The 21,423-nt window shown below is 44.5% G+C and overlaps 1 protein-coding gene across 1 annotated transcript; it reads right to left on the bottom strand.

The window, feature by feature from the left end:
- Positions 1 to 898: 898 nt before the first annotated feature.
- LOC123055957 (BTB/POZ and MATH domain-containing protein 2-like) lies at positions 899 to 20,727 on the bottom strand. The gene is made up of 2 exons (XM_044479751.1): positions 20,167 to 20,727; positions 899 to 1,539 (listed from the first exon to the last, which is right to left on the bottom strand). The coding sequence occupies exons 1-2, from the start codon at positions 20,725 to 20,727 to the stop codon at positions 1,015 to 1,017; spliced, it is 1,086 nt and encodes a 361-aa protein (XP_044335686.1). The 3' UTR covers positions 899 to 1,014.
- Between the last annotated feature and the right edge of the window lie 696 nt (positions 20,728 to 21,423).

The following is a 21,423-nucleotide window of genomic DNA, read 5'->3' as shown; positions in this document are numbered from 1 at the left end:
GGGATACCTTGCTTGCACTTTCAATTGTCAAATCAGCAACAATTAATATGGATCAAAGGGAGAAGCATATTCACTCATGTTCAGATAATCAAACCTCCTTTGCTCCTAAATACTAGAAACAACAATTACAGAAGAAAACCGCCAGAGTCAGTAGTGAGAGTTGGCAAACGCCCATTTACTCGCATCAGTTTTTAACATCCATTAGATTGAATCATTTCACAAATCAGCACCGTTCAAGATATGCATCGTTTAGATTTCTGTCATGTGCAGAGCAATTTCGAAACATTATTGAAGACCCTTCTTTTTCTTTCAAACTTTGTTTACATATGTGTGTGAGTGTGTCTAGTAATATGAACGAACTTAATGATAATAAGAGGACTTCTGACAGTTTGATTTTTTTGGGGGGCTTAAAATAGAACAAATTCTCTTTATTTTGGTAAACTAAAATATGAACTACAATCGTGTAAAACTGGTTACTCTAGCATTGTCTAAAATAGAATGTATTTGAAGTTACCGGTGATACAGTAAAGCATGATGTACTATGTAAATACATAAACTGGTTACTCTTTAATTTGAAGTTACTGGTGATACACTCAAGAAGTTACCGGTGATACACTCAAGAATTATTCCACAAGGTTCATTAGTTAAATTTTGGACAATTGTACTACTATAATACATGAATAATATTCTCACTACAATAAATTCAATCATACAGCAAAAATCTGAATAAACTAAATAATAAAGTGCACGGCCAACAGAGCATTATCTTGCAGTTTATACTGCCAACGAATGAGCTAAACACTCCCTTAGAGGAAAGGTTAACTACTTTTTTCATCAAATAAGAGTTATGCAGTGAACAAGTAATCAAACTGATACGGTAAAAACAGCATCAAAATGCAAAGAAGAAACATCACAATATCACGGTAAAAAGTCATAGGTAACCAAGGATGATGGATAGAAACTAGCAGTCTGCATAACTAGTTGCACATATGGCAATTTGAGCTCTGAACCGGACTAGCCACTACGGGACACCATGTCTAATAACTCCTTCATGACCAAAGGACAGCTTGCTACCAAATGCTTGAAACCATCAGTTGCCATGGCAGCTTGCAGAACATTACATGGAGCCATAAACTCAATGCAAGCTTCTTTGAGATCCTTGCAATGGTGTTGCTCTGCTAAAACTAATGTTGTTGCAACAGTCTCTACGTCAATGCACTGAGACAATTTACTTTCACACATCACCTTTAGCCTATCCAATCCATATCGATCCGAGGCAACTTGCAGATGATGCAGTTTTGCAGGTTTGCTTTCTTTGTAGTGCTCATCGACTAGCATGGAATCTGTGTATATGAAGTGAAGAAGAGCCTCAAAGATTTCAGGGTCGATGTCGTCGATTTTGATGCACTGTGTTTCCTTCTCCTTCATGGGACCAAAGAGCTCCGCCTTGAAAACCAGAAACCATGCAGCCAATAAGCATCTGTGAGCTTTGAACAATTGGCCACCCACACTGAATGTCACATCTGCTCCCTGGCCATCCTTCCACATTTGGCACGGAGGGAGTAATTATGTATTGTAATATATTTCATCACGTAGCAAAAATCTGAGGTCTGTTTTGAAACTGTCTCCACATTTTTACTGCAAGTCTGCAACTAATCTGCCACATGCTCTCTAAAAAACCCGAGATAACAATAATGTTAGTTACTATCATAATTATGTATTTAAGTAGTAATAAAGATTATATGATATAAAAATGGCATTACAAAGCGTCCATGGATGCATCATAACATCATGGTAACACATGCATATTACAATGTACTCCCTCCTTTCTGGTTTATAGGGCTCAATTTAAAAATCTCACCAACCAAGATAGATGGTGAGTGGTGGAATACTTTTGGTAGTTTGCAAAAACACCTAATTAATGCTCTTGTTTTCCTCAAAAATTTATGTTTATCAATGCATTAATTGCAATGCATGCATGTATAAAGTACATGCATTGGTCAATTTTGTTGGGGAACGTAGTAATTTCAAAAAAATTCCTACGTACACGCAAGATCATGGTGATGCATAGCAACGAGAGGGGAGAGTGTTGTCCACGTACCCTCGTAGACCGACAGCGGAAGCGTTATCATAACGCGGTTGATGTAGTCGTACGTCTTCACGATCCAACCGATCAAGTACCGAACGTACGACACCTCCGAGTTCTACACACGTTCAGCTCGATGACGTCCCTCGAACTCCGATCCAGCCGAGTGTTGAGGGAGAGTTTCGTCAGCACGACGGCGTGGTGACGATGATGATGTTCCACCGACGTAGGGCTTCGCCTAAGCTCCGCAACGGTATTATCGAGGTGTAATATGGTGGAGGGGGGCACCGCACACGGCTAAGAGATCTCAAGGATCAATTGTTGTGTCTATGGGGTGCCCCCCTGCCCCCGTATATAAAGGAGCAAGGGGGAGGCAGCCGGCCAAGGGGAGAGGCGCGCCATAGGGGGGAGTCCTACTCCCACCGGGAGTAGGACTCCTCCTTTCCTTGTGGGAGTAGGAGAAGGGAAGGGGGAAGGAGAAAGAAGGAAGGGTGCGCCCCCCTTCCCTAGTCCAATTCGGACCAGACCATGGGGAGGGGTGCGGCCACCTTTTGAGGTCTTTCTCTCCTTTCCCGTATGGCCCATTAAGGCCCAATACGAATTCCCGTAACTCTCCGGTACTCCGAAAAATACCCGAATCACTCGGAACCTTTCCGAAGTCCAAATATAGTCGTCCAATATATCGATTTTTATGTCTCGACCATTTCGAGACTCCTCGTAATATCCCCGATCTCATCCGGGACTCCGAACTCCTTCGGTACATCAAAACTCAATAACACTGTCATCGTAACGTTAAGCGTGCGGACCCTACGGGTTCGAGAACTATGTAGACATGACCGAGACACGTCTCCGGTCAATAACCAATAGCGGGACCTGGATGCCCATATTGGCTCCCACATATTCTACGAAGATCTTTATCGGTCAGACCGCATAACAACATACGTTGTTCCCTTTGTCATCGGTATGTTACTTGCCCGAGATTTGATCGTCGGTATCTCGATACCTAGTTCAATCTCGTTACCGGCAAGTCTCTTTACTCGTTCCGTAACACATCATCCCGCAACTAACTCATTAGTCACAATGCTTGCAAGGCTTATAGTAATGTGCATTACCGAGTGGGCCCAGAGATACCTCTCCGACAATTGGAGTGACAAAGCCTAATCTCGAAATACGCCAACCCAACAAGTACCTTTGGAGACACCTGTAGAGCACCTTTATAATCACCCATTTACGTTGTGACGTTTGATAGCACACAAAGTGTTCCTCCGGTAAACGGGAGTTGCATAATCTCATAGTCATAGGAACATGTATAAGTCATGAAGAAAGCAATAACAACATACTAAATGATCGGGTGCTAAGCTAACGGAATGGGTCAAGTCAATCACGTCATTCTCCTAATGAGGTGATCCCGTTAATCAAATGACAACTCATGTCTATGGCTAGGAAACATAACCATCTTTCATTAACGAGCTAGTCAAGTAGAGGCATACTAGTGACGCTCTGTTTGTCTATGTATTCACACATGTATTATGTTTCCGGTTAATACAATTCTAGCATGAATAATAAACATTTATCATGATATAAGGAAATAAATAATAACTTTATTATTGCCTCTAGGGCATATTTCCTTCAGTCTCCCACTTGCACTAGAGTCAATAATCTAGTTCACATCGCCATGTGATTTAACATGAATAGTTCACATCACCATGTGATTAACACCCATAGTTCACATCGTCATGTGACCATCACCCAAAGGGTTTACTAGAGTCAGTAATCTAGTTCACATCGCTATGTGATTAACACCCAAAGAGAACTAAGGTGTGATCATGTTTTGCTTGTGAGATAATTTTAGTCAACGGGTCTGTCACATTCAGATCCGTAAGTATTTTGCAAATTTCTATGTCTATAATGCTCTGCATGGAGCTACTCTAGCTAATTGCTCCCACTTTCAATATGTATCTAGACCGAGACTTAGAGTCATCTAGATTAGTGTCAAAACTTGCATCGACGTAACCTTTTACGACGAGCCTTTTGTCACTTCCATAATCGAGAAACATATCCTTATTCCAGTAAGGATAATTTTGACCGCTGTCCAGTGATCTACTCCTAGATCACTATTGTACTCCCTTGCCAAAATCAGTGTAGGGTATACAATAGATCTGGTACACAGCATGGCATACTTTATAGAACCTATGGCCGAGGCATAGGGAATGACTTTCATTCTTTTTCTATCTTCTGCCGTGGTCGGGTTTTGAGTCTTACTCAATTTCACACCTTGTAACACAGGCAAGAAACTCTTTCTTTGACTGTTCCATTTTGAACCACTTCAAAATCTTGTTAAGGTATGTACTCATTGAAAAAACTTATCAAGCGTCTTGATCTATCTCTATAGATCTTGATGCTCAATATGTAAGCAGCTTCACCGAGGTCTTTCTTTGAAAAACTCCTTTATGCTTTGCAGAATAATTCTACATTATTCTGATCAACAATATGTCACTTACATATACTTATCAGAAATGTTGTAGTGCTCCCACTCACTTTCTTGTAAATACAGGCTTCACCGCAAGTCTGTATAAAACTATATCCTTTGATCAACTTATCAAAGCGTATATTCCTACTCCGAGATGCTTGCACCAGTCCATAGATGGATCGCTGGAGCTTGCATATTTTGTTAGCACCTTTAGGATTGACAAAACCTTCTGGTTGCATCATATACAACTCTTCTTTAATAAATCCATTAAGGAATGCAGTTTTGTTTATCCATTTGCCAGATTTCATAAAATGCGACAATTGCTAACATGGTTCGGACAGACTTAAGCATCGCTGCGAGTGAGAAAATCTCATCGTAGTCAATCCCTTGAACTTGTCGAAAACCTTTCGCAACAAGTCGAGCTTTATAGACAGTAACATTACCATCAGCGTCAGTCTTCTTCTTGAAGATCCATTTATTTTCAATGGCTTGCCGATCATTGGGCAAGTCAACCAAAGTCCATACTTTGTTCTCATACATGGATCCCATCTCAGATTTCATGGCCTCAAGCCATTTTGCGGAATCTGGGCTCACCATCGCTTCTTCATAGTTCGTAGGTTCGTCAAGGTCTAGTAACATAACCTCCAGAACAGGATTACCATACCACTCTGGTGCGGATCTTACTCTGGTTTACCTATGAGGTTTGGTAGTAACTTGATCTGAAGTTACATGATCATCATCATTAACTTCCTCACTAATTGGTGTAGGAGTCACAGGAACAGATTTCTGTGATGAACTACTTTCCAATAAGGGAGCAGGTATAGTTACCTCATCAAGTTCTACTTTCCTCCCACTCAGTTCTTTCGAGAGAAACTCCTTCTCTAGAAAGGATCCATACTAAGCAACGAATGTCTTGCCTTCGGATCTGTGATAGAAGGTGTACCCAACTTTCTCCTTTGGGTATCCTATGAAGACACATTTCTCCGATTTGGGTTTGAGCTTATCAAGATGAAACTTTTCCACATAAGCATCGCAACCCCAAACTTTAAAAAACGACAACTTTGGTTTCTTGCCAAACCACAGTTCATAAGGCGTCGTCTCAACGGATTTTGATGGTGTCCTATTTAACGTGAATGTAGCTGTCTCTAATGCATAACCCCAAAACGATAGTGGTAAATTGGTAAGAGACATCATAGATTGCACTATATCCAATAAAGTACGGTTATGATGTTCGGACACACCATTATGCTGTGGTGTTCCAGGTGGCGTGAGTAGTGAAACTATTTCACTTTGTTTTAACTAAAGGCCAAACTTGTAACTCCAATATTTTACCTCTGCGATCATATCGTAGAAACTTTTATTTTCTTGTTACGATGATTCTCCACTTCACTCTGAAATTCTTTGAAGTGTTCAAATGTTTCAGACTTGTGTTTCATCAAGCAGATATACCCATATCTGCTCAAATCGTCTGTGAAGGTCAAAAAATAATGATACCTGCTACGAGCCTCAATATTCATCGGGCCACATACATCTGTATGTATGATTTCCAACAAATCTGTTGCTCTGTCCATAGTTCCGGAGAACGGCGTTTTAGTCATTTTGCCCATGAGGCACGGTTCACAAGCATCAACTGATTCCAAAATCCCATCAGTATGGAGTTTCTTCATGCGCTTTACACCAATATGACCTAAACGGCAGTGCCACAAATAAGTTGCACTATCATTATTAACTTTGCATCTTTTGTCTTCAATATTATGAATATGTGTATCACTACTATCGAGATCAAACTAACCATTTTCATTGGTGTGTATGACCATAGAAGGTTTTATTCATGTAAACAGAACAACAATTGTCCTCTAATTTAAATGAATAACTGTATTGCAATAAACATGATCAAATCATATTGATGCTCAACGCAAACACCAAATAACACCTATTTAGTTTCAACACTAATCCCGAAAGTACAGGGAGTGTGCGATGATGATCATATCAATCTTGGAACTACTTCCAACACACATCGTCACCTCGCCTTTTACTAGTCTCTGTTTATTCCGCAACTCCCATTTTCGAGTTACTACTCTTTAGCAACTGAACCAGTATCAATTACCGAGGGGTTGCTATAAACACTAGTAAAGTACACATCAATAATCTGTATATCAAATATACCTTTGTTCACTTTTACTAGTCTCTGTTTATTCTGCAACTCCCGTTTCAAGTTACTACTCTTAGCAACTGAACTAGTATCAATTACCGAGGGTTTGCTATAAACACTAGTAAAGTACACATCAATAATCTGTATATCAAATATACCTTTGTTCACTTTGCCATCCTTCTTATCCACCAAATAGTTGGGGTAGTTCCGCTTCTAGTGACCAGTCCCTTTGCAGTAGAAGCACTTAGTCTCAGGCTTAGGACCAGACTTAGGCTTCTTCACTTGAGCAGCAAATTGCTTGCCATTCTTCTTGAAGTTCCCCTTCTTCCCTTTGCCCTTTTCTTGAAACTAGTGGTCTCGTCAACCATCAACACTTGATGTTTTTCTTGATTTCTACCTTCGTCGATTTCAGCATCACAAAGAGCTCGGGAATTACTTTCGTCATCCCTTGCATTCTGTAGTTCATCACGAAGTTCTACTAACTTGGTGATGGTGACTAGAGAATTCTGTCAATCACTATTTTATCTGGAAGATTAACTCCCACTTGATTCAAGCGATTGTAGTACCCAGACAATCTGAGCACATGCTCACTAGTTGAGCGATTCTCCTCCATCTTTTAGTTATAGAACTTGTTGGAGACTTCATATCTCTCAACTCGGGTATTTGCTTGAAATATTAACTTCAACACCTGGAACATCTCATATGGTCCATGACGTTCAAAACGTCTTTGAAGTCCCGATTCTAAGCCGTTAAGCATGGTGCACTAAACTATCAAGTAGTCATCATATTGAGCTATCCAAACGTTCATAACGTATGCATCTGCTCCTGCAATAGGTCTGTCACCTAGCGGTGCATTAAGGACATAATTCTTCTGTGCAGCAATGAGGATAATCCTCAGATCACGGATCCAATCCGCATCTTTGCTACTAACATCTTTCAACATAATTTTCTCTAGGAACATATCAATAATAAATACAGGGAAGCAATAACGCGAGCTATTGATCTACAACATAATTTGCAAAAATACTATCAGGACTAAGTTCATGATAAATTTAAGTTCAATTAATCATATTACTTAAGAACTCCCACTTAGATAGACATCCCTCTAATCCTCTAAGTGATCACGTGATCCATATCAACTAAACCATGTCTGATCATCACGTGAGATGGAGTAGTTTCAATGGTGAACATCACTATGTTGATCATATCTACTATATGATTCACGCTCGACCTTTCGGTCTCCGTGTTCCGAGGCCATATCTGTTATATGCTAGGCTCGTCAAGTTTAACCTGAGTATTCCGCGTGTGCAACTGTTTTGCACCCGTTGTATTTGAACGTAGAGCCTATCACACCCGATCATCACGTGGTGTCTCAGCACGAAGAACTTTCGCAACGGTGCATACTCAGGGAGAACACTTATACTTTGATAATTTAGTGAAGGATCATCTTATAATGCTACCGTCAAACAAAGCAAGATAAGATGCATAAAGGATTAACATCACATGCAATCAATATAAGTGATATGATATGGCCATCATCATCTTGTGCTTGTGATCTCCATCTCCGAAGCACCGTGCTTGTGATCTCCATCTCCGAAGCACCGTCATGATCACCATCGTCACCAGCGCGACACCTTGATCTCCATCGTAGCATCGTTGTCGTCTCGCCACCTTATTGCTTTTACGACTATCGCTACCGCTTAGGGATAAAGTAAAACTATTACATGGCGATTGCATCTCATACAATTAAGCGACAACCATATGGCTCCTGCCAGTTGCCGATAACTCGGTTACAAAACATGATCATCTCATACAACACATTATATCACATCATGTCTTGACCATATCACATCACAACATGCCCTGCAAAAACAAGTTAGACGTCCTCTACTTTGTTGTTGCATGTTTTACGTGGCTGCTACGGGCTTAACAAGAACCGTTCTTACCTACGCATCAAAACCACAACGATAGTTTGTCAAGTTGGTGCTGTTTTAACCTTCGCAAGGACCGGACGTAGCCACACTCGGTTCAACTAAAGTGAGAGAGACAGACACCCTCCGGTCACCTTTAAGCAACGAGTTCTCGCAACGGTGAAACCAGTCTCGCGTAAGCGTACGCGTAATGTCGGTCCGGGCCGCTTCATCTCACAATACCGCTGAACCAAAGTATGACATGCTGGTAAGCAGTATGACTTATATCGCCCACAACTCACTTGTGTTCTACTCGTGCATAGCATCAATGCATAAAACCTGGCTCTGATACCACTGTTGGGGAACGTAGTAATTTAAAAAAAAATCCTACGCACACGCAAGATCATGGTGATGCATAGCAACGAGAGGGGAGAGTGTTGTCCACGTACCCTCGTAGACTGACAGCGGAAGCGTTATCATAACGCAGTTGATGTAGTCGTACGTCTTCACGATCCGACCGATCAAGTACCGAACGTACGGCACCTCCGAGTTCTACACACGTTCAGCTCGATGACGTCCCTCGAACTCCGATCCAGCCGAGTGTTGAGGGAGAGTTTCGTCAGCACGACGGCGTGGTGACGATGATGATGTTCCACCGACGCAGGGCTTCGCCTAAGCTCCGCAACGGTATTATCGAGGTGTAATATGGTGGAGGGGGGCACCGCACACGGCTAAGAGATCTCAAGGATCAATTGTTGTGTCTATGGGGTTCCCCCCTGCCCCCGTATATAAAGGAGCAAGGGGGAGGCAGCCGGCCAAGGGGAGAGGCGCGCCATAGGGGGGAGTCCTACTCCCACCGGGAGTAGGACTCCTCCTTTCCTTGTGGGAGTAGGAGAAGGGAAGGGGGAAGGTGAAAGAAGGAAGGGTGCGCCCCCCTTCCCTAGTCCAATTCGGACCAGACCATGGGGAGGGGTGCGGCCACCTTTTGAGGTCTTTCTCTCCTTTCCCGTATGGCCCATTAAGGCCCAATACGAATTCCCGTAACTCTCCGGTACTCCGAAAAATACCCGAATCACTCGGAACCTTTCCGAAGTCCAAATATAGTCGTCCAATATATCGATTTTTACGTCTCGACCATTTCGAGACTCCTCGTCATATCCCCGATCTCATCCGGGACTCCGAACTCCTTCGGTACATCAAAACTCAATAAAACTGTCATCGTAACGTTAAGCGTGCGGACCCTACGGGTTCGAGAACTATGTAGACATGACCGAGACACGTCTCCGGTCAATAACCAATAGCGGGACCTGGATGCCCATATTGGCTCCCACATATTCTACGAAGATCTTTATCGGTCAGACCGCATAACAACATACGTTGTTCCCTTTGTCACCGGTATGTTACTTGCCCGAGATTTGATCGTCGGTATGTCGATACCTAGTTCAATCTCGTTACCGGCAAGTCTCTTTACTCGTTCCGTAACACATCATCCCGCAACTAACTCATTAGTCACAATGCTTGCAAGGCTTATAGTGATGTGCATTACCGAGTGGGCCCAGAGATACCTCTCCGACAATTGGAGTGACAAATCCTAATCTCGAAATACGCCAACCCAACAAGTACCTTTGGAGACACCTGTAGAGCACCTTTATAATCACCCATTTACGTTGTGACGTTTGGTAGCACACAAAGTGTTCCTCCGGTAAACGGGAGTTGCATAATCTCATAGTCATAGGAACATGTATAAGTCATGAAGAAAGCAATAGCAACATACTAAATGATCGGGTGCTAAGCTAACGGAATGGGTCAAGTCAATCACGTCATTCTCCTAATGAGGTGATCCCGTTAATCAAATGACAACTCATGTCCATGGCTAGGAAACATAACCATCTTTGATTAATGAGCTAGTCAAGTAGAGGCATACTAGTTACACTCTGTTTGTCTATGTATTCACACATGTATTATGTTTCCGGTTAATACAATTCTAGCATGAATAATAAACATTTATCATGATATAAGGAAATAAATAATAACTTTATTATTGCCTCTAGGGCATATTTCCTTCCAATTTTCTCTTAATACTTGCATGCAATGATTTAATGCACTTTGAAATCTGAACATGTGATGGAAAACAACCAAATTGAGCCTTATAAAATGGAAAAACTAAAATTTTAAGATAAGCCCTATAAACCGAAAAGAGGGAAGTAGATAACTGAACATGGCTAACAAAAATCTAGTACCCTGCATAAACATAATTAAGCACATGATCATCTGTCCACTGTCCTCTGAACTATTCACCATGTGACACCTTGTCCAATATATCCTTCATGGCGGAAGGACAAGTTGCTACCAAATCCTTGAATCCATCAGTTGCCATGACATCACGTAGGACTTTAGGTGGAGCCATGAACTCAACGCAAGCCTGTAGGACATCCTTGCAACCGTGTTTCTCCGCTAAAACCAGGGTCGTCGCAACCTTCTGCACGTCAATGCTTTCACACAGTTTGCATGCACAAAGCACCTTCAACCTGTCCAATCTAAACCGATCTGCCGCAACCAGCAATTGCTGTAGTCTCTGTTGGGAATCGTTGCATAATTTAAAATTTTCCTACGTTCACCAAGATGCATCTATGGAGTATACTAGCAACGAGGGGAAGGGAGTGCATCTACATACCCTTGTAGATTGTGAGCGGAAGCGTTCCAATGAACGTGGATGACGGAGTCGTACTCGCCGTGATCCAAATCACCGATGACCGAGTGCCGAACGGACGGCACCTCCGCGTTCAACACACGTACGGTGCAGCGACGTCTCCTCCTTCTTGATCCAGCAAGGGGAAAGGAGAGGTTGATGGAGATCCAGCAGCACGACGGTGTGGTGGTGGATGTAGCGGGTCTCCTGCAGGGCTTCGACGAGCTTCTGCGAGAGAGAGAGAGAGAGAGAGAGAGAGAGGTGTTGCAGGGGAGGAGGGAGGCGCCCAAGGCTGTTGTGTGCTGCCCTCCCTCCCCCCTTATATAGGCTCCCTGGGGGGGCGCCGGCCCCAAGAGATGGGATCTCAAGGGGGGGCGGCGGCCACAAGGGGGGAAGGGGTTTCCTTGCCCCCCAAGGCAAGGGGGAACTCCCCCCTAGGGTTCCCAACCCTAGGCGCATGGGGGGAGGCCCAAGGGGGGGCGCCCCAGCCCACTAAGGGCTGGTTCCCTTCCACTTTCAGCCCACGGGGCCCTCCGGGATAGGTGGCCCCACCCGGTGGACCCCCGGGACCCTTCCGGTGGTCCCGGTACAATACCGGTAACCCCCGAAACTTTCCCGGTGGCCGAAACTGGACTTCCTATATATAATTCTTCACCTCCGGACCATTCCGGAACCTCTCGTGACGTCCGGGATCTCATCCGGGACTCCGAACAACTTTCGGGTTTCCGCATACATATATCTCTACAACCCTAGCGTCACCGGACCTTAAGTGTGTAGACCCTACGGGTTCGGGAGACATGCAGACATGACCGAGACGCCTCTCCGGTCAATAACCAACAGCGGGATCTGGATACCCATGTTGGCTCCACATGTTCCACGATGATCTCATCGGATGAACCACGGTGTCGAGGATTCAATCAATCCATATGCAATTCCCTTTGTCAAACGGTATGTTACTTGCCCGAGATTCGATCGTCGGTATCCCAATACCTTGTTCAATCTCGTTACCGGCAAGTCTCTTTAATTGTACCGCAATGCATGATCCCGTGACTAACGCCTTAGTCACATTGAGCTCATTATGATGATGCATTACCGAGTGGGCCCAGAGATACCTCTCCGTCACACGGAGTGACAAATCCCAGTCTCGATCCGTGCCAACCCAACAGACACTTTCGGAGATACCCGTAGTGCACCTTTATAGTCACCCAGTTACGTTGTGACGTTTGGCACACCCAAAGCACTCCTACGGTATCCGGGAGTTGCACGATCTCATGGTCTAAGGAAAAGATACTTGACATTGGAAAAAGCTCTAGCAAACGAAACTACACGATCTTTTATGCTATGCTTAGGATTGGGTCTTGTCCATCACATCATTCTCCTAATGATGTGATCCCGTTATCAATGACATCCAATGTCCATAGTCAGGAAACCATGACTATCTGTTGATCAACGAGCTAGTCAACTAGAGGCTTACTAGGGACACGTTGTGGTCTATGTATTCACACATGTATTACGATTTCCGGACAATACAATTATAGCATGAATAATAGACAATTACCATGAACAAAGAAATATAATAATAACCATTTATTATTGCCTCTAGGGCATATTTCCAACAGTCTCCCACTTGCACTAGAGTCAATAATCTAGTTACATTGTGATGAATCGAACACCCATTGCGTCCTGGTGTTGATCATGTTTTGCCCTAGGGAGAGGTTTAGTCAACCAATCTGCTACATTCAGGTCCGTGTGTACTTTACAAATATCTATGTCTCCATTTTGAACACTTTCACGAATGGAGTTGATGCGACGCTTGATATGCCTGGTCTTCCTGTGAAACCTGGGCTCCTTCGCAAGGGCAATAGCCCCAGTGTTGTCACAGAAGAGAGTCATTGGGCCCGACGCATTGGGAATCACCCCTAGGTCGGTAGTGAACTCCTTCATCCAGACTGCTTCCTGTGCTGCCTCCGAGGCTGCCATGTACTCCGCTTCACACGTAGATCCCGCCACGACGCTTTGCTTGCAACTGCACCAGCTTACTGCTCCTCTATTCAATATATACACGTATCCGGTCTGTGACTTCGAGTCATCCAGATCTGTGTCGAAGCTAGCGTCGACGTAACCCTTTACGACGAGCTCTTCGTCACCTCCATAAACGAGAAACATATCCTTAGTCCTCTTCAGGTACTTCAGGATATTCTTGACCGCTGTCCAGTGTTCCTTGCCGGGATTACTTTGGTACCTTCCTACCAAACTTACGGCAAGGTTTACATCAGGTCTGGTACACAGCATGGCATACATAATAGACCCTATGGCCGAGGCATAGGGGATGACACTCATCTCTTCTCTATCTTCTGCCGTGGTCGGGCATTGAGCCGTGCTCAACTGCACACCTTGCAATACAGGCAAGAACCCCTTCTTGGACTGATCCATATTGAACTTCTTCAATATCTTGTCAAGGTATGTACTCTGTGAAAGACCAATGAGGCGTCTTGATCTATCCCTATAGATCTTGATGCCTAATATATAAGCAGCTTCTCCAAGGTCCTTCATTGAAAAACACTTATTCAAATAGGCCTTTATACTTTCCAAGAATTCTATATCATTTCCCATCAATAGTATGTCATCCACATATAATATGAGAAATGCTACAGAGCTCCCACTCACTTTCTTGTAAACACAGGCTTCTCCATAAGTCTGTGTAAACCCAAACGCTTTGATCATCTCATCAAAGCGAATGTTCCAACTCCGAGATGCTTGCACCAGCCCATAGATTGAGCGCTGGAGCTTGCATACTTTGTTAGCATTCTTAGGATCGACAAAACCTTCCGGCTGCATCATATACAACTCTTCCTTAAGGAAGCCGTTAAGGAATGCCGTTTTGACGTCCATCTGCCATATCTCATAATCATAGTATGCGGCAATTGCTAACATGATTCGGACGGACTTCAGCTTCGCTACGGGTGAGAAAGTCTCATCGTAGTCAACCCCTTGAACCTGTCGATAACCCTTAGCGACAAGTCGAGCTTTGTAGATGGTCACATTACCATCTGCGTCCGTCTTCTTCTTAAAAATCCATTTGTTTTCTATGGCTCGCCGCTCATCGGGCAAGTCAGTCAAAGTCCATACTTTGTTTTCATACATGGATTCTATCTCGGATTTCATGGCTTCTAGCCATTTGTCGGAATCCGGGCCTGCCATCGCTTCTTCATAGTTCGAAGGTTCACCGTTGTCTAACAACATGATTTCCAGGACAAGGTTGCCGTACCAATCTGGTGTGGAACGTGTCCTTGTGGACCTACGAAGTTCAGTAACTTGATCCGAACCTTCATGATCATCATCATTAACTTCCTCCCCAATCGGTGTAGGCACCACAGGAACATTTTCCCGCGCTGCGCTACTTTCCGGTTCGGAAGGGGTGACTATCACCTCATCAAGTTCCACTTTCCTCCCACTCAATTCTTTCGAGAGAAACTCCTTCTCCAGAAAGGACACGTTCTTGGCAACGAAGATCTTGCCTTCGGATCTGAGGTAGAAGGTATACCCAATAGTTTCCTTAGGGTATCCTATGAAGACGCATTTTTCCGATTTGGGTTCGAGCTTTTCAGGTTGAAGTTTCTTGACATAAGCATCGCATCCCCAAACTTTTAGAAACGACAACTTAGGTTTCTTCCCAAACCATAATTCATACGGTGTCGTCTCAACGGATTTCGACGATGCCCTATTTAAAGTGAATGCGGCAGTCTCTAAAGCATAACCCCAAAATGAGAGCGGTAAATCGGTAAGAGACATCATAGATCGCACCATATCCAATAGAGTGCGATTACGACGTTCGGACACACCATTTCTCTGAGGTGTTCCAGGCGGCGTGAGTTGTGAAACTATTCCACATTTCCTTAAGTGTGTACCAAATTCGTGACTTAAAAATTCTCCACCACGATCTGATCGTAAGAATTTTATTTTCCTGTCACGTTGATTCTCGACTTCACTCTGAAATTCCTTGAACTTTTCAAAGGTTTCAGACTTGTGTTTCATTAGGTAGACATACCCATATCTACTTAAATCATCAGTGAGAGTGAGAACATAACGATATCCTCCGCGAGCCTCAACACTCATTGGACCGCACACATCGGTATGTATGATTTCCAATAAGTTGGTTGCTCGCTCCATTGTTCCGGAGAACGGAGTCTTGGTCATCTTACCCATGAGGCATGGTTCGCACATGTCAAATGATTCGTAATCAAGAGACTCCAAAAGTCCATCTGCATGGAGTTTCTTCATGCGCTTGACACCAATGTGACCAAGGCGGCAGTGCCACAAGTATGTGGGACTATCGTTATCAACTTTACATCTTTTGGTATTCACACTATGAACATGTGTAACATCACGTTCGAGATTCATCAAAAATAAACCATTGACCAGCGGGGCATGACCATAAAACATATCTCTCAAATAAATAGAACAACCATTATTCTTGGATTTAAATGAGTAGCCATCTCGAATTAAACGAGATCCAGATACAATGTTCATGCTCAAAGCTGGCACTAAATAACAATTATTGAGGTTTAAAACTAATCCCGTGGGTAGATGCAGAGGTAGCGTGCTGACGGCGATCACATCGACCTTGGAACCATTCCCGACGCGCATCATCACCTCGTCCTTTGCCAGTCTCCGTTTATTCCGTAGTTCCTGTTTTGAGTTACAAATATGAGCAACCGCACCGGTATCAAATACCCAGGAGCTACTACGAGTACTGGTAAGGTACACATCAATTACTTGTATATCACATATACCTTGGGTGTTACCGGCCTTCTTCTTGTCCGCTAAGTATTTGGGGCAGTTCCGCTTCCAGTGACCACTTCCCTTGCAATAAAAGCACTCAGTCTCGGGCTTGGGTCCATTCTTTGACTTCTTCCCAGTAACTGGTTTACCGGGCGCGGCAACTCCCTTGCCGTCCTTCTTGAAGTTCTTCTTACCCTTGCCCTTCTTGAACTTAGTGGTTTTATTCACCATCAACACTTGATGTTCTTTTCTGATCTCCCCTTCCGCTGATTTCAGCATTGAATATACCTCGGGAATGGTCTTTTCCATCCCCTGCATATTGTAGTTCATCACAAAGCTCTTGTAGCTTGGTGGAAGCGACTGGAGGATTCTGTCAATGACCGCGTCATCCGGGAGATTAACTCCCAGCTGAGACAAGCGGTTGTGCAACCCAGACATTCTGAGTATGTGCTCACTAACAGAACTGTTCTCCTCCATTTTACAGCTGAAGAACTTGTCGGAGACATCATATCTCTCGACCCGGGCATGAGCTTGAAAAACCAGTTTCAGCTCCTCGAACATCTCATATGCTCCATGTTTCTCAAAACGCTTTTGGAGACCCGGTTCTAAGCTGTAAAGCATGCCGCACTGAACGAGGGAGTAATCATCAGCACGCTGCTGCCAAGCGTTCATAACGTCTTGGTTCTCAGGGATTGGTGCTTCACCTAGCGGTGCTTCTAAGACATAATCTTTCTTGGCTGCTATGAGGATGATCCTCAGGTTCCGGACCCAGTCCGTATAGTTGCTGCCATCATCTTTCAGCTTGGTTTTCTCTAGGAACGCGTTGAAATTGAGGACAACGTGGGCCATTTGATCTACAATACATAGTGTAAAGATTTAAGACTAAGTTCATGATAATTAAGTTCATATAATCAAATTATTTAATGAACTCCCACTCAGATAGACATCCCTCTAGTCATCTAAGTGAAACATGATCCGAATTCAACTAGGCCGTGTCCGATCATCACGTGAGACGGACTAGTCAAGATCGGTGAACATCTTCATGTTGACCGTATCTTCTATACGACTCATGCTCGACCTTTCGGTCCTCCGTGTTCCGAGGCCATGTCTCTACATGCTAGGCTCGTCAAGTCAACCTAAGTGTTTTGCGTGTGTTCCGAGGCCATGTCTGTACATGCTAGGCTCGTCAACACCCGTTGTATTCGAACGTTAGAATCTATCACACCCGATCATCACGTGGTGCTTCGAAACAACGAACCTTCGCAACGGTGCACAGTTAGGGTGAACACTTTCTTAAAATTATTATAAGGGATCATCTTACTTACTACCGTCGTTCTAAGCAAATAAGATGCAAAAACATGATAAACATCACATGCAATCAAATAGTGACATGATATGGCCAATATCATCATGCTCCTTTGATCTCCATCTTCGGGGCACCATGATCATCTTCGTCACCGGCATGACACCATGATCTCCATCATTGTGTCTTCATGAAGTCGTCACGCCAACGATTACTTCTACTTGTATGGCTAACGCATTTAGCAACAAAGTAAAGTAAATTACATGGCGTTATTCAATGACACGCAGGTCATGCAAAATAATAAAGACAACTCCTATGGCTCCTGCCGGTTGTCATACTCATCGACATGCAAGTCGTGATTCCTATTACAAGAATATGATCAATCTCATACATCACATATATCATTCATCATGTCTTCTGGCCATATCACATCACATAGCACTTGCTGCAAAAACAAGTTAGACGTCCTCTAATTGTTGTTGCAAGTTTTTACGTGGTTTGTAGGTTTCTAGCAAGAACGTTTTCTTACCTACGTATGACCACAACGTGATTTGCCAATTTCTATTTACCCTTCATAAGGACCCTTTTCATCGAATCCGTTCCGACTAAAGTAGGAGAGACAGACACCCGCTAGCCACCTTATGCAACTAGTGCATGTCAATCGGTGGAACCTGTCTCACGTAAGCGTACGTGTAAGGTCGGTCCGGGCCGCTTCATCCTACAATGCCGCCGAAACAAGAAACGACTAGTAGCGGCAAGAAGAATTGGCAACATCAACGCCCACAACTTCTTTGTGTTCTACTCGTGCATAGTAACTACGCATAAACCTGGCTCTGATACCACTGTTGGGAATCGTAGCATAATTTAAATTTTTCCTACGTTCACCAAGATGCATCTATGGAGTATACTAGCAACGAGGGGAAGGGAGTGCATCTACATACCCTTGTAGATTGCGAGCGGAAGCGTTCCAATGAACGTGGATGACGGAGTCGTACTCGCCGTGATCCAAATCACCGATGACCAAGTGCCGAACGGACGGCACCTCCGCGTTCAACACACGTACGGTGCAGCGACGTCTCCTCCTTCTTCATCCAGCAAGGGGAAAGGAGAGGTTGATGGAGATCCAGCAGCACGACGGTGTGGTGGTGGATGTAGCGGGTCTCCTGCAGGGCTTCGACAAGCTTCTGCGAGAGAGAGTGAGAGGTGTTGCAGGGGAGGAGGGAGGCGCCCAAGGCTGTTGTGTGCTGCCCTCCCTCGCCCCCTTATATAGGCCCCCTGGGGGGGCGCCGGCCCCAAGAGATGGGATCTCAAGGGGGGCGGCGGCCACAAGGGGGGAAGGGGTTGCCTTGCCCCCAAGGCAAGGGGGAACTCCCCCCTAGGGTTCCCAACCCTAGGCGCATGGGGGGAGGCCCAAGGGGGGGCGCCCCAGCCCACTAAGGGCTGGTTCCCTTCCACTTTCAGCCCACGGGGCCCTCCGGGATAGGTGGCCCCACCCGGTGGACCCCCGGGACCCTTCCGGTGGTCCCAGTACAATACCGGTAACCCCCGAAACTTTCCCGGTGGCCGAAACTGGACTTCCTGTATATAATTCTTCACCTCCGGACCATTCCGGAACCTCTCGTGACGTCCGCTCATCCGGGACTCCGAACAACTTTCGGGTTTCCGCATACATATATCTCTACAACCCTAGCGTCACCGGACCTTAAGTGTGTAGACCCTACGGGTTCGGGAGACATGCAGACATGACCGAGACGCCTCTCCGGTCAATAACCAACAGCGGGATCTGGATACCCATGTTGGCTCCCACATGTTCCACGATGATCTCATCGGATGAACCACGGTGTCGAGGATTCAATCAATCCGTATGCAATTCCCTTTGTCAAACGGTATGTTACTTGCCCGAGATTCGATCGTCGGTATCCCAATACCTTGTTCAATCTCGTTACCGGCAAGTCTCTTTACTCGTACCGCAATGCATGATCCCGTGACTAACGCCTTAGTCACATTGAGCTCATTATGTTGATGCATTACCGAGTGGGCCCAGAGATACCTCTCCGTCACACGGAGTGACAAATCCTAGTCTCGATCCGTGCCAACCCAACAGACACTTTCGGAGATACCCGTAGTGCACCTTTATAGTCACCCAGTTACGTTGTGACGTTTGGCACACCCAAAGCACTCCTACGGTATCCGGGAGTTGCACGATCTCATGGTCTAAGGAAAAGATACTTGACATTGGAAAAAGCTCTAGCAAACGAAACTACACGATCTTTTATGCTATGCTTAGGATTGGGTCTTGTCCATCACATCATTCTCCTAATGATGTGATCCCGTTATCAATGACATCCAATGTCCATAGTCAGGAAACCATGACTAGGCTTACTAGGGACATGTTGTGGTCTATGTATTCACACATGTATTACGATTTCCGGACAATACAATTATAGCATGAATAATAGACAATTACCATGAACAAAGAAATATAATAATAACCATTTATTATTGCCTCTAGGGCATATTTCCAACAGCCTCGCAGTTCCGCCTTCTTCGTAATGCTCGTTGTCATCTGGCAAGGAATCCGTGTAGACAAAGTGAAGTAGCCCCTCGAAGCTTGAAGGCTCAATGTCTTCAATATTGATGCATTGTGTTGCCGTCTGCTTTGTCGGGCCAGAGAGTTCCGCCTTGAAGACCGGAGACCGTCCAGCCAACAAGCATCTGTGGGCTTTGAACGATTGGTCACAAACAATGAATGTCACGTCTGCTCCTTGTCCAGCCTTCCACTTCTGCTGGAGATGGCCTGCCAGATCCGGCTGCGGAAGCAAGAATAGTTTGTTCCTGTTAACCACAACGTCGGGCTTTGTGATGACGGTGAGATCGCACCTTATGGTCAGGGAGTGGCCACCGCTGTCGCCGGCCGACGGTTCCAGCTTGGATTTCTCGACGAATTTGAAGTAGCCCCGGCAGTCACTTTTGGGCGAGAAGACATGCTCGATCGCGCCATGGTTGGTTAGCGATGCCCCGCCATCTTTCTCCAGCATGTTGAAGGTGAACCTGGCTCTCACATCCTGAGCTGGGTCGACACAAAATAAATTGGCCGAAGCATGGTTGAAACTATTTGGGCGAAACCCGATGACCCAGTTGTGGCCGCCGACGCTGAATCGGCTCGAGCGAACATACCTGTGGGCGCCCGTGCGGTCGAAAAGAGGGAAACTGGGCATCTCAAAATCGTGAGTCGCGGTGAAGCTCTCCGCGAGGCATCGCAACGATGTGCGGTTTCTAGCAATGGCGGAAGAAAATCGCCGGACCGTGGGCGCTGGTATCATCATGCGCTTCATCGGGAATCACGTACGGGATAGCTTGCTAGCACTTTCAATTGTCAAATCAGCAACAATTAATATGGATCAAAGGGAGAAGCATATTCACTCATGTTCAGATAATCATACCTCCTTTGCTCCTAAATACTAGAAACAACAATTACGGAAGAAAACCGCCAGAGTCAGTAGTGAGAGTTGGCAAACGCCCATTTACTCGCATCAGTTTTTAACGTCCATTAGATTGAATCATTTCACAAATCAGCACCGTTCAATATATGCATCGTTTAGATTTCTGTCATGTGCAGAGCAATTTCGAAATATTATTGAAGACCCTTCTTTTTCTTTCAAACTTTGTTTACATATGTGTGTGAGTGTGTCTAGTAATATGAACGAACTTAATGATAATAAGAGGACTTCTGACAGTTTGATTTTTTTTGGGGGGCTTAAAATAGAACAAATTCTCTTTATTTTGGTAAACTAAAATATGAACTACAATCGTGTAAAACTGGTTACTCTAGAATTGTCTAAAATAGAATGTATTTGAAGTTACCGGTGATACAGTAAAGCATGATGTACTATGTAAATACATAAACTGGTTACTCTTTAATTTGAAGTTACTGGTGATACACTCAAGAAGTTACCGGTGATACACTCAAGAATTATTCCACAAGGTTCATTAGTTAAATTTTGGACAATTGTACTACTATAATACATGAA

This window comes from Triticum aestivum, chromosome 2D (assembly GCF_018294505.1).
Source record: "Triticum aestivum cultivar Chinese Spring chromosome 2D, IWGSC CS RefSeq v2.1, whole genome shotgun sequence".
In the NCBI taxonomy this organism is placed as follows: domain Eukaryota; kingdom Viridiplantae; phylum Streptophyta; class Magnoliopsida; order Poales; family Poaceae; genus Triticum; species Triticum aestivum.
This window is presented reverse-complemented; position numbering and strand designations above follow the sequence as displayed.

Bases quoted from the DNA above. Each gene is read 5' to 3' on its own strand.
- LOC123055957 (XM_044479751.1), bottom strand. From the start codon at position 20,727: ATGAAGCGCATGATGATACCAGCGCCCACGGTCCGGCGATTTTCTTCC. The intron at 1,540-20,166 runs GCTGGACAAGGA...CAAATGTGGAAG, and splicing joins ATCTCCAGCAGAAGTGGAAG to GATGGCCAGGGAGCAGATGT.